This window comes from Heterodontus francisci, chromosome 4 (assembly GCF_036365525.1).
Source record: "Heterodontus francisci isolate sHetFra1 chromosome 4, sHetFra1.hap1, whole genome shotgun sequence".
NCBI classification, from domain to species: domain Eukaryota; kingdom Metazoa; phylum Chordata; class Chondrichthyes; order Heterodontiformes; family Heterodontidae; genus Heterodontus; species Heterodontus francisci.
Genome location: NC_090374.1, coordinates 47,692,485 through 47,705,560, shown reverse-complemented (window position 1 = coordinate 47,705,560; position 13,076 = coordinate 47,692,485). Strand labels below are relative to the sequence as shown.

The 13,076-nt window shown below is 43.7% G+C and overlaps 1 protein-coding gene across 3 annotated transcripts in view; it reads right to left on the bottom strand.

Annotated features, from left to right (window-relative positions):
• The window catches only part of ap3b1a (adaptor related protein complex 3 subunit beta 1a), a 355,948-nt gene that overhangs the window by 224,882 nt on the left and 117,990 nt on the right, over window positions 1-13,076 (bottom strand). For 2 of the 3 annotated variants that reach the window (XM_068029475.1, XM_068029477.1), the window contains exon 8: window positions 1,270-1,425. In XM_068029475.1, coding sequence (XP_067885576.1) covers window positions 1,270-1,425 — 156 coding nt within the window. The remainder of the gene's footprint in view (window positions 1-1,269; window positions 1,426-13,076) is intronic. The other variant, XM_068029476.1, reaches the window with a different exon arrangement.

The window sequence follows — 13,076 nt, the reverse complement described above, 5'->3', positions numbered from 1 at the left end:
GAGCCAACGTTTACCCTGCTGCACTCCTGTAAGGCACATTGGAACAATTCTTTATGTTAAAAGTATTAAATAAGTGCAAGCTGCTGTTAGGTTAATCTGTTTTCGGTAGTGTTAGTAGAGGGTGCAGTGTTACAGATAGTGCAAAAATCGTTTCTCTTTAAAAAGTGCCACATGATCTTCGTCTGCTTTCGGATTACAAACAAAACTTAATTCATTTAACTCTGCCCAATTTTGTTCATTGGAAACAAAAATAAATTTCATGCAACAGAATGTGAAGTTTTCTTTACACCATTCAACAAGTCTGACAAGCACTACAGCAATAACCACAGCAGCTTGAATGTGCACCGAGACAAAAATCCATTTTCATTGAATGGGGTTTTTGGGAAACTGGAAAGATGATTTCTAGTCATTTGTCCAATCATCTAAAGTTGCAGTATTTTGCAGCTTGGCCTTACTTTCTAACAACTCTTAAGAGTAAACACTTCACTGGAGAAGTTTACAAGCAATGCACAACCTCCTTAAGCTAGACATGTGCAGCAGCGCATATCACCAATTTACCTGTAATGTGGCCGTCCACCTACTTTTCAAATGGCCACAAAGTGCAACCACAGTATTAGTATTGCTTTTCTGTTCAATGAAATACAGTGCCTCATTATAGGATGGCGCCCATCCAGCATGCCAAATGCAAACAAGTAAAATTCACCAAGCAGCAACTTTTGTGCCAGATGCTCCAGTGTCACCTCAGCAGTCTTTTAAATCATTCCAGTAAAAGTACTGTAGTATAACAGCACCATTCTGGCAATACAGCTGTGAGAAACTTTTTGGACAGGTGGCGATGCACATATTGCAACCAGTGGACAACTTCTGTTGGGCAAATTATCAATTTTAAAAAAAAATGTCAAGCAGCCTTGCCTCACTACAGCTTCATGTCAATGACTGCAATGAACTGACCATGCCATCATGTCTAGTCAATTGTTGAAGTTTGATAATAAGAACACCAAACATGTGTTTGCATGTGCATGGTTCTGCCCGAACCTGCCTGCAACAGCAATGCTGGTCAGTATAATTACACTTGCTCCACTTTCACTGCTGGTCAATCTAATGAAGCCTTAGTGGCATGAAGTTACTGGATATCATGGAGAAGCAATCTGGCTGGAAAGCAGATACATTGTCTGTGCTATTTTCCCTTCCTTACTAATTGTGTACATTAAAAATGACATCGATTTACTAATTATAACAATTGAGGTAATAAGATATTATAATGCATACAGCAGCATTCCTGCTCTGTAGTAAAGGCCTGGTGTTCCGGAGGAGCAGGCGATGATCTGGGTCCATTATATATGGTCTTTCAGCAGCACCACCATTTTTTTTCTGTTCATCAGAATCATAGAATGCTTTTTCATTGTTTTCTTCCAGTAACTCCTCCTGAAAGAAAAGAAATCATTAACTGCAACAACAACAAAAAAATCGCAATATTGCTGCAAGCTTTTTGGGTCCTTTAATAGCTCTAACATTATTTAGAAATTGCAATAACCAAGAAAAAATATAATTCACGTAGCTTGCAAAACAGTACTGTGGAAGCGGCTGCAGTACTTACTGAGCTTCTGCTGCAGGAACTGGAAAATTGTAAACAGTCTATTTTTACTGTATCTGCATGCAGTATTTATAATCTCTGTTCGACAAAGCCCATGTTTTGCTCTAACAAAGAGCTGACAGCCAAAAATGGCTGAACAATCCCTTTTTGTGTTTAAACAATACAATAAAAGTTTACAAGTGTAGTACACTATTCCTGCCCATTAGATATATCGTAAAGAAAATTACTTGCTCATAATTTGATACCATTTTCAATGTATATTTTAACACAAAAATGTTTTTGAACACAATCCACATAATCGTACATAACCTGTACGACTAAAAGCTTCAGGGTCGGCTGGTCACAATCCACTTCATATCTAGATACATTTTCTCTGTATTTGCAGTAAATGTGAAGCTTTCCATTATACAAAAGCAGCTGCTTAAAGATTAAGCATAAAATCCAGAACATCCAATTATTTTGACTCCATTAAGGACTCATATCCATAAAAGCTAATTTTTTTCCAATTCTAACAGAATAGGGTTTCTTTCACTTGTGTTGTCGGTATGCGAGACTAGTTTCAACTGATAACTAAATTACTCCTTCAAAAATACAGTGGACAACCCAGTAAAATGTGCAGGCAAAAACTAAAAAAAAACAAACACTCATCTGAAGCATTGTAAAAGGATGTTTTTTTTTAAAAAAGCACTCAAGTCACAGAACCAATTGCCTTTTCTGTCAGAAGCACAATAAATAAATTGACTACCACTAAGTGAAGAAAAAGCAGGCCTAAATCAGTCCCATCAAGAGCTCCATACAGCACACAACCTAAAATTACCCTATTTTCACAACAACAGGCTCTGGCAGTGCTGTTAAGTGCATTAGCTGTCCACGGAGATGACAGCAAGCCATCAACTCCACTGAGCAAAGCCACTCAACAACAAGCTGCACTTTATTGCTGTACATAAAGTAAATAACCTTCAATTAGACGACAGATGTGAATTGGTGGAAATATTAACTTACTAACAGCTGAAATTCTTGAGCATAGCTGTTAACTGAATTTTTAAAAACATATCTTCAGTAGCTAGGGGGGGGGGGGAGGGGGGCGGGTGCAGAAATAGAAGCCGCCTTCTATTCCTCATCACGATTTAACCTTGAGCATAACATTTCTACATATTAATTCTGCAACTCTACAATCCTTTCGATTACAGAAATGGAACTAGTATCAAACAGCAATGTCAACATGATGGCTTAATATTGCATGAATGCAAAATGGACACAATTTCAGAACCCTGATTTTAATGAACAGTCTATTCAGAGTACTCCGTTCAATTTTCAAAATAATAATTGTATGAGAGTTCCTTTCCATTATTGATGTCACACCCCTAAATACATCAACTACAGTTTATAAACAGTATTTAGAAGTTGTTCCAGTCAATAAGGCCACAGAGAATTATTATTGTACCAACTTTTAAATTTTTAAAAAAATTTTTTGCATCTTAAGATTTACAATTTTTCACAATAACTCTTCTGCAAAGTGCAAACTGAATTAAGAAAAATAGCTTTTTAAAAAATTTGTCCACACCCCATGAAAATCACTGGCAAGGCCAGCATTTATTGGACATCCTGAATTGCCCTTGAGAAGGTTTTGGTGAGCTGCCTTCTTGCACCACTGCAGTCCACGTGGTGAACATAGTCCTACAATGCTGCTAGGTAGGGAGTTCTAGGATTTTGACCAAGTGACAGTGAAGGAATGGTGATATATTTCCAAGTCAGGATGGTGTGTGACTTGGAGAGGAATTTGCAGATGGTAGTGTTCCCATGCTCCTGCTGTATATGTCCTTCTAGACAATACAGGTTGCAGATTTGGAAGGTGCTGTCAAAGCAGCTTTGTGGAGATGCTGCAGTGCATCTTGTGGATGGTCCCACTGCAGCCACTGTGTGTTAGTGGTGGAAAGAGTGAATGTTTAATATGGTGGATGAAGGTGCCAAACAAGTGAGCTGCTCTGTTCTGGATGGCATCGAGCTTCAAATGGTATTGGAGCAGCATTCACCCAGTCAAGTGGAGTATATTTCATCATCATATACTGTAGATGGTGCAAAGTCTTTGGGGACTCAGGAAATGAGTCACTCACCACAGAATACACAGCCTTTGATCTGCTCGCAGAAAGAGGAAATTTATAGCACAGAAAGAGGCCATTCAGTCCACTGTCTCTCTGCTGCCTGTAATAGAGTTATCCAGACTAATCCTACTCCCCAGCTCTTGGTCCCGTAGCCTGGTAGGTTATAGCACTTTTAGTGCATATCCAAGGACATTTATTTCTTAAAGTGCTTTGAGAGCTTCTGCCTCTATCACCCTTTCAGGCAGTAAGTTTCAAACCCCCAACACCCTCAGGGTGAAAAAAAATTCTCAACTCCCCTCTTATCCTTCTGTCAATTCCTTTATATCTATGTACCCAGTTATTGACCTCTCTGCTCGGGGAAATAGAGTGGATAGGATGCACCTTTCAGCGCCCCTCAATTAAATCTCTCTCTGAACTCCTCTGTTCCAAAGAATTCAATTCCAGCCCATCCAATCTTTCCTCATAGCTAAAATTCTCCAGTCAAGGCAATATCCTCGTACCCTCTCGAACATGATCACATCAGTCCTCGAATGCAGTGACCAGAACCGTGCACAGTACTTTTCGTTCATTTTTTGGTGTCATCTGCTTCCGAGAAGGTCGACTGTCATGTATCTCCACCAGTTTGTCCTGTACGGTCCTTACACATTCTGCATAGGTCAACTGCATCCAGTCCATTAACTGCATCCATGATATCTGTCCTCCAGTTTCAGTGTACAGGTTGAACAGTTTTGGGGACATAACTCTTTGATTGGGAAACTGTCTAACAAGCCACTAAGCCACTATCAAGTTTCGTCACTGCTGATTATTTCCAATATAGATTCTGAATTATTCTTTTATCAGTTCTGTCAATTTCTAGTTTGTTTAAGCACTCCATTATTTTCTGATGGTAGACTCTATCAAAAGCCTTCTCAATCTATCAAGCACATATACACAGGTTTTTGTACTTCCAAATATGTTTCAATCACTATTCTCAAGTTAATAACCTGCTCAGTGATGCTCAGTTTGGGTTCCGCCAGGGCCACTCAGCTCCTGACCTCATTTCTGCCTTGGTTCAAACATGGACAAAAGAGCTGAATTCAAGAGGTGAGCTGAGAATGACTGCCTTGACATCAAGGAGCCCTAGCAAAATTGGAGTCAATGGGAATCAGGGGAAAACTCTCTGCTGGTCGGAGTCATACCTAGCACGAAGGAAGATGGTTGCAGTTGTTGGAGGTCAATCATTTCAGCTCCAGGACATTACTGCAGGAGTTCCTCAGGGTAGCGTTCTAGGCCCAACCATCTTCAGCTGCTTCATCAATGACCTTCCTTCAATCATTTGGTCAGAAGTGGGGATGTTCGCTGATGACTGCACAATGTTCAACACCATTCGCAACTCCTCAGATATTGAAGCAGTCTGTGTAGAAATGCAGCAAGACGTGGACAATATTCAGGCTTGGGCTGATAAGTGGCAAGTAACATTTGCGCCACACAAGTGCCGAGCAATGACCATCTCCAACAAGAGTGAATCTAACCAACACCCCTTGACATTCAATGGCATTGCCATCGCTGAATCCCCCACTATCAACATCCTGGGGGGTCACCATTGACCAGAAACTGAACTGAAGTAGCTGAATAAATACCGTGGCTACAAGAGCAGGTCAGAGGCTAGGAAAGTTGTGGCGAATAACTCATCTCCTGACTCCCCAAAGCCTGTCCACCATCTACAAGGCACAATTCAGGAGTCTGATGGAATACTCTCCACTTGCCTGGATGGTTGCAACTCCAACAACACTTAAGAAGCTCGACACCATCCAGGACAAAGCAGCCCGCTTGATCGGCACACCACCCACAAATATTCACTTCCTCCACCGCCGACGCACAGTGGCAGCAGTGTGTACCATCTACAAGATGCACTGCAGCAATGCACCAAGGCTCCTTAGACAGCACCTTCCAAACCCGCGACCTCTACCACCTAGAAGGACAAGAGCAGCAGATGCATGGGAACATCACCGCCTGCAAGTTCCCCTCCAAGTCACACACCATCCTGACTTGGAACTATATCGCCGTTCCTTCACTGTCGCTGGGTCAAAATCCTGGGACTCCCTTCCTAACAGCACTGTGGGTGTACCTACCCCCAGATGGACTGCAGTGGTTCAAGAAGGCAGCTCACAACCACCTTCTCAAGGGCAATTAGGGATGGACAATGAATGCTGGCTGGCCAGCAATGCCCACATCCCACGAACAAATAAATAAAAAGTTAAAGATGCCCTCTCTTGTTCCATTCTTAAGTATGAACCCTGACTATCATCTATCTCTGCTTCTATAGATTGGTCATTTCTTTCCAAAATGATTAAAATCATTTTCATCACATGGCTCACGAGACTTATTGTTCTGTTCTAGGAACTTTCTCGGACTTTTGGTTTCTTTGGGAGCTTAATGAAGACTGACTGCATGGATCCACAGCTATGAATCCTGTTTTGTAAATTTTGTTGCAGAGGTCGGTCAGTTTCCCAATGCTATCATTCAGGGCTTTCAGGCATGCTGGTGGTATCCTATTGATTCCAAGTGCTTTCATCTTTCTGATCGCTGCACTGATTTCTGCTTCTATTATCTCTGGTCTTTCTCTTCTCTCTGGTGGTACCAATGCTCCTCTGTCTTCGTCGTCATAAAGCTCACTAATGTAATCAATCCATCATTTCCCTACCCTTTCTTTTTCAAGAAGTTGTTCACCTTTTTCGCTCCTTCTACAGCCACTATTTTTGACTATTTTCTTAAGTCAGTGCTTTAACTTTCTGATGCAATGCTCTCATATTATGCCTTTTCTCCAGTTCTTCCATTTCCTTGCAACAGTCTTCCTACCACCTTTCCTTGGCCATCCCACATGCTTTTTTTATCTGCCTTTCTGTTTTGTCATATTTTTCTTTATTGTTTTTATTGTCTCCTTTTCTCCATCATATTTGGTATTTCACCAGCCAGCCACTCTTGATGTTTCCTCCTCTCTTTCTTAGGAACCGTCTCGTACTCTGTGTCCGAATGAGTGTTTTACACAGTTCTAGCATAATTTCATTGCTCTTCTATGCTTCATCTAATAAAGGAAAGTATTCCATATATCTTTTTAACCACCTTATCAATCTGTCCTGCTACCTTCAAGGATTTATGAACATGCACTTCAGGGTGCCTCTTTGTCTACACTTCACAGTATTCTTGTATTTGTGTATTCCCTTGCCTTGTTTGCCCTCCTCAAATGCATTACCTCACACTTCTCCAGACAGAATTCCATTTGCCACTGATCTTGCCACTTGACCAGTTCATTGATGTTTGCCTGCAGTCAATAGGTTTCTTCCTCGTTAAAAATGAAGAGTGTAGGAGGGTACCTAAAAATGTGGCGTCAGCCTGGTGAAGCTACAACACAGGACTACTTGCGTGCCAAACAGCAGAAGCAGCATTCAATAGACTGGGCCAAGCGATCCCATAACCAACCGATCAGATCGAAGCTCTGCAGTCCTGCCACATCCAGTCATGATGGCGGTGGTCAATTAAACAATGCCAACTGTACAAGAAAGCAAGAATCAGCACCTTTTGGTGATATGGGGCGAAAATAGGAGTTGTGGGCCAATGAATCTTCAATCTTTAAGAAATTTCTAATGGAAAGCTCCTCGAATGCAAGTCTCTAAGTAGTACGTGATATTTGGGTTCATGTTCTGATATCCAATAACCAGTCTTTGATGCTGACGCAATGGTAAAGATTCCATTCGGCTAAGGTTTATCCAGAGCTTTGTGTAGACACCAGACTAGAGTCTGCCCCAAACCGGTCATGCTGATCACATTATAGCCAATTGTCTCCAGTTTGTCCAGCACCACCCGTGGAGGGCATTTCACACTATATTCCGAAAAGTTATTTCGTAATAGTGGTTTTCTCAGCTCCAAGGTAGTTCATAAGCGCCTCATCCCCCACAATTGTGGGCCCTGTTTCCAGAACCTCAGAGACGCCGGAGAAGTGAGTGAAACAGCCGACAATTATTACCCAGCCAGAGCGAGGACGACAGGAGCAGGAGGCTCCACAAATATCCCCATCTTCAATGATGGGGGAGCCCAGCACATTAGTGCAAAAGACAAGGCTGAAGCATTTGCATCCATCTTCAGCCAAAAGCTCCGAGTGGATGATCCATCTCGGCCTCCCCGAGGTCTCCAGCATCATAGATGCCGGTCTTCAGCCAACCCGCTTCACTCCATGTGATATCAAGACACGGTTGAAGGTACTGGATACTGCAAAGGCTATGGGCCCTGACAACATTCTGGCAATAGTACTCAAGTCTTGTGCTCCAGAACTAGCTGCGTCCCTACCCAAGCTGTTCCAGTACAGCTACAAACACTGGCAGCTACCTGGCAAGGTAAAAAATTGCCCAGGTATGTCCTGTGCACAAAAAGCAGGATAAATCCAACCCGGCCAATTACCGCCCTATCAGTCTACTTTCGATCATCAGTAAAGTGATGAAAGGGATCGCCGACAGTGCTGTCAAACGGCACTTGCTCAGCAATAACCTGCTCACTGATACTCTGTTTGGGTTCCACCAGGGCCACTGAGCTGCTGATCTCATTGCAGCCTTGGTCCAAACATAGACAAAAGAGCTGAACTCCAGGAGGTGAGGCTGTTGACATCAAGGCAGAATTTGACTGAGTACAGCATCAAGGAGCCTCAGCAAAACTAGAGTCAGTGGGAATCGGGGGAAACAAAGGAAGATGGTTGTGGTTGTTGGAGGTCAATTATCTCAGTCCCAGGACATCACCGGAAGAGTTCCTCAGGGCAGTGTCCTGGACCCAACCATCTTCAGCTGCTTCATCAATGACCTTCCCATCATGAGGTCAGAAGTGGGGATGTTCACTGATGATTGCACAATGTTCAGCACCATTTGCGACTTCTCAGATACCGAAGCAGCCCATGTCCATCAGGCTTGGGCTGATAAGTAGCAAGTAACATTCACACCACACAAGTGCAGGGCAATGACAATCTCAAACAGGAGACAATCTAATCATGTCCCCTTGACGGTCAATGGTATTACCATCGATGAATCCACCATCATCATCCTGGGGGTCACCATTGACCAGAAACTGAACTGGACCAGCCACATAAATACTGTGGCTACAAGAGCAGGTCAGAGGCTGGGAATTCGGCAGCATGTAACTCACCTCCTGACTCCCCAATGTCTGTCCACCATCTACAAGGCACAAATCAGGAGTGTGATGGAATACTCTCCACTTGCCTGAATGGGTCCAACCCCAACAACACTCAAGAAGCTCAACACAATCCAGGACAAAGCAGCCTGCTTGAGTGGCACCCCACCCATCACTTTCAACATTTACTCTCTCCACACCGATGTCCAGCAGCAGCAGTGTGTACCATATACAAGATGCACTGCAACAACTCACCAAGGCTCATTCGACAGCACCTTCCAAACCGTGAAGGAGGGCAGCAGATGCATGGGAACACCACCACCTGCAAGTTCCCCTTCAAGCCACACATCATCCTGACTTGGAACTATAATTGCCATTCCTTCACTGTCGCTAGGCTAAATTCTTGGAACTCCCTTCCTAACAGCAGAGTGTGTACCCCTACACCCCAAAGACTGCAGCAGTTCAAGAAGGCAGCTAACCACCACCTTCCCAATGGCAATAAGGGATGGGCAACACCCACATCCCACGAATGAATTAAAAGAAAACACAACCAATTTTTGCCACCATCTGCAAACTTCTTAGTGTAGTCCCTTACATTTAAGTCTAAATCATTGATATATACCACGAACAGCGAGGAACAGAGTACTGACTCCTGTGGAACCCCCTGAAAACAGCGTTCCGGTCACAAAAACACTTGTTGACTATTACCCTTTGCTTCCTGCCACTGAACTAATTTTGGATCCAACTTGCCCTGTTCACTTGAATCCCCCAGGCTCTTAATTTTCTGATCAGACTGCCATGTGGAACCTTGTCAAAAGCCTTACTAAAATCCATGTAGACTACATCGGCCCTCCTCGTTACTGCTTCAAAAACGTCAGACATGACCTTCCTGTAACAAATCCACGCTGGCGTTCCTTGATCAATCTGTGGAGAGAGAAGCAGAGTTAACGTTTCAGGTCAGTGAACCTTCATCAGAACTCAGTGCTGATGAAGGGTCACTGACCTGAAACATTAACTGCTTCTCTCTCCACAGATGCTGCCAGACCTGCTGAGTATTTCCAGCATTTCTTGTTTTTATTTCAGATTTCCAGCATCAGCAGTATTTTGCTTTTATTTTACTTAATTAATTGCCTTTCTAAATGTCAGTTTATACTATAGTTCAGAATTTTTTCCCAAAACTTTTCCCACAAACAAGGTTAGGCCGACTGGCCTGTAATTACTTGGTCTATTCCTTCCTCCCTTTTTAAATGGTACAACATTAGCAGTCCTCCAGCACCACACCAGTAACCAGGAAGGACTGGAAAATGATGGAGCGCTTCCACTTTTTCTCTCTCTTAGCTGCCTGGGGATATATTTAATTGGGGCCTGGTGATTTATCCACTTTCAAAGATGCTAAACCCTGAATATTTCCTCATTTACTGTGTTCATACCATCCAATAATTCAGATTCCTCCTCAATTACAATGTCAGTATCATGTCTCTCTTTTGTGAAATCAGATGCAAAGTATTCCATCTCCTCTTGATCTCTAATATAAAATAAAAACAAGAAATGCTGGAACCACACAGCAGGTCTGGCAGCATCTGTGGAAAGAGAAGCAGAGTTAACGTTTCGGGTCAGTGACCCTTCTTCGGAACTGACAAATATTAGAAAAGTCACAGGTTATAAGCAAGTGAGGTGGGGGTGGGGCAAGAGATAACAAAGGAGAAGGTGTAGATTGGACAAGGCCACATTGCTGACCAAAAGGTCATGGAGCAAATGCAAACAATATGTTACTGGTGTGTTGAAAGACAAAGCATTAGTACAGATTAGGTGTTAACGGACTGAATATTGAACAGCAGCAAGTGCAAACCTGAAAAAAGACAGTGGGTAAGCAAACTGAACAAACTAAGATGAAATGAAATAAATGCAAAAAAAAAGATTGTAAAAAATGTAAGAAAAAAAAAGAATAACTAAAAATGACAGTAAAATGGGGGGCTGTCATGCTCTGAAATTATTGAACTCAATGTTCAGTCCGGCAGGCTGTAGTGTGCCTAATCAGTAGATGAGATGCTGTTCCTCGAGCTTGCGTTGATGTTCACTGGAACACTGCAGCAATCCCAGGACAGAGATGTGAGCATGAGAGCAGGGGGGAGTGTTGAAATGGCAAGCAACCGGAAGCTCAGGGTTCTGCTTGCGGACTGAGCGGAGGTGTCCCGCAAAGCGGTCACCCAGTCTGCGCTTGGTCTCCCCAATGTAGAGGAGACCACATTGTGAGCAGCGAATACAGTATACTACATTGAAAGAAGTACAAGTAAATCACTGCTTCACCTGAAAGGAGTGTTTGGGGCCTGGGATAGTGAGGAGAGAGGAGGTAAATGGGCAGATATTACACCTCCTGCGATTGCAGGGGAAGGTGCCATGGGACGGGGACGAGGTGGTGGGGGTAATGGAGGAGTGGACAAGGGTGTCGCGGAGGGAACGATCCCTTCGGAATGCTGACCGGGGAAGGGAGGGGAAGATGCGTTTGGTAGTGGCATCACGCTGGAGGTGGCGGAAATGGCGGAGGATGATCCTTTGGATATGGAGGCTGATGGGGTGGAAAGTGAGGACAAGGGGAACCCTGTCACGGTTCTCGGAGGGAGGGGAAGGGGTGAGGGTAGAGGTGCGGGAAATGGGCCAGACAAGGTTGAGGGCCCGGTCAACAACAGTGGGGGGAAATCCTCGGTTGAGGAAAAAGGAGGTCATATCAGAAGTACCGTCATGGAAGGTAGCATCATCAGAGCAGATGCGTCGGAGACGGAGAAACTGGGAGAATGGAATGGAGTCCTTACAGGAGGCTGGGTGTGAAGAAGTGTAGTCGAGGTAGCTGTGGGAGTCGGTGGGCTTATAATGGATATTAGTAGACAACCTATCCCCAGAGATGGAGACAGAGAAGTCGAGGAAGGGAAGGGAAGTGTCAGAGATGGACCATGTAAAAGTGAGAGAAGGGTGGAAATTGGAAGCAAAGTTGATAAAAGTTTTCCAGTTCGGGGCGGGAGCAGGAAACGGCACCGATAGTGTCATCAATGTACCGGAAAAAGAGTTGGGGGAGGGGGCCTGAGTAGGACTGGAACAAAGAATGCTCGACATATCCCACAAAAAGACAGGCATAACTAGGACCCATGCGGATACCCATAGCGACACCTTTTACTTGAAGGAAGTGCGTGGAGTTGAAGCAGAAGTTGTTCAATGTGAGAACAAGTTCAGCCAGGCGGAGGAGGGTGGTGATGGATGGGGACTGGTTGGGCCTCTGTTCCAGGAAGAAGCGGAGAGCCCTCAAACCATCCTGGTGGGGGATGGAGGTGTAGAGCGATTGGACGTCCATAGTGAAGAGGAGGCGGTTGGGACCAGGGAACTGGAAATTGTCAAAATGACGCAGGGCGTCAGAAGAGTCACGGATGTAGGTGGGAAGAGACTGGACCAGCGGAGAAAAGATAGAGTCAAGATAGAAAGAAATAAGTTCAGTGGGGCAGGAGCAGGCTGACACAATGGGTCTGCCGGGACAGTCCCGTTTGTGGATTTTGGGAAGGAGGTAGAAGCGGGCTGTCCGGGGTTGCGGGACTATGAGGTTGGAAGCTGTAGAGGGAAGATCTCCAGAGGAGATGAGGTCAGTGACAGTCCTTTGGACGGTCCTCTTGATCTCTGATCGGTCCAACTCTTTCCTTAGTTATCCTCTTGTACTTTATGTATTTATGAAACATCTTTGGGTTTTGCTTGATTTTACTTGCCAATATTTTTTCATACCTCTCTCTGCTTACCCAATTTCCTTTTTGATTTCACCCTTGAACTTTTTATATGCTTAAGTTTTCTGCTCATGCAGCCATAGTATTTACATAGCTGGTCCAGTTAAGGTCAATGGTGAACCTCTTCAGGATGTTGATAGTGGGTATTTGGCTTAATCCAGCACAGAACACTGATATTGCTACCAGAATTTTAAATCTGCTGAGTTACTAATCACAGTCTCATTACGGTGAGGAAACGCAACCAGAAGCCAAGTATATCCTCACAGAAAGAGAAAACCGTAAGGAAAATCCAACTGGGGACATGAGGAAAGTAACAAACCAATTGAAGTCTCAGTCTCAGTGACAATAGAAATAGCCCAGATTTCATCAGATGGTTCGACTTCATTAGATGATTAGATCAAAATCAAAATCTCCATCTTAAAGAAACATGGTTTCTACAGCACTCCACAGACATGACTGCATTAATTG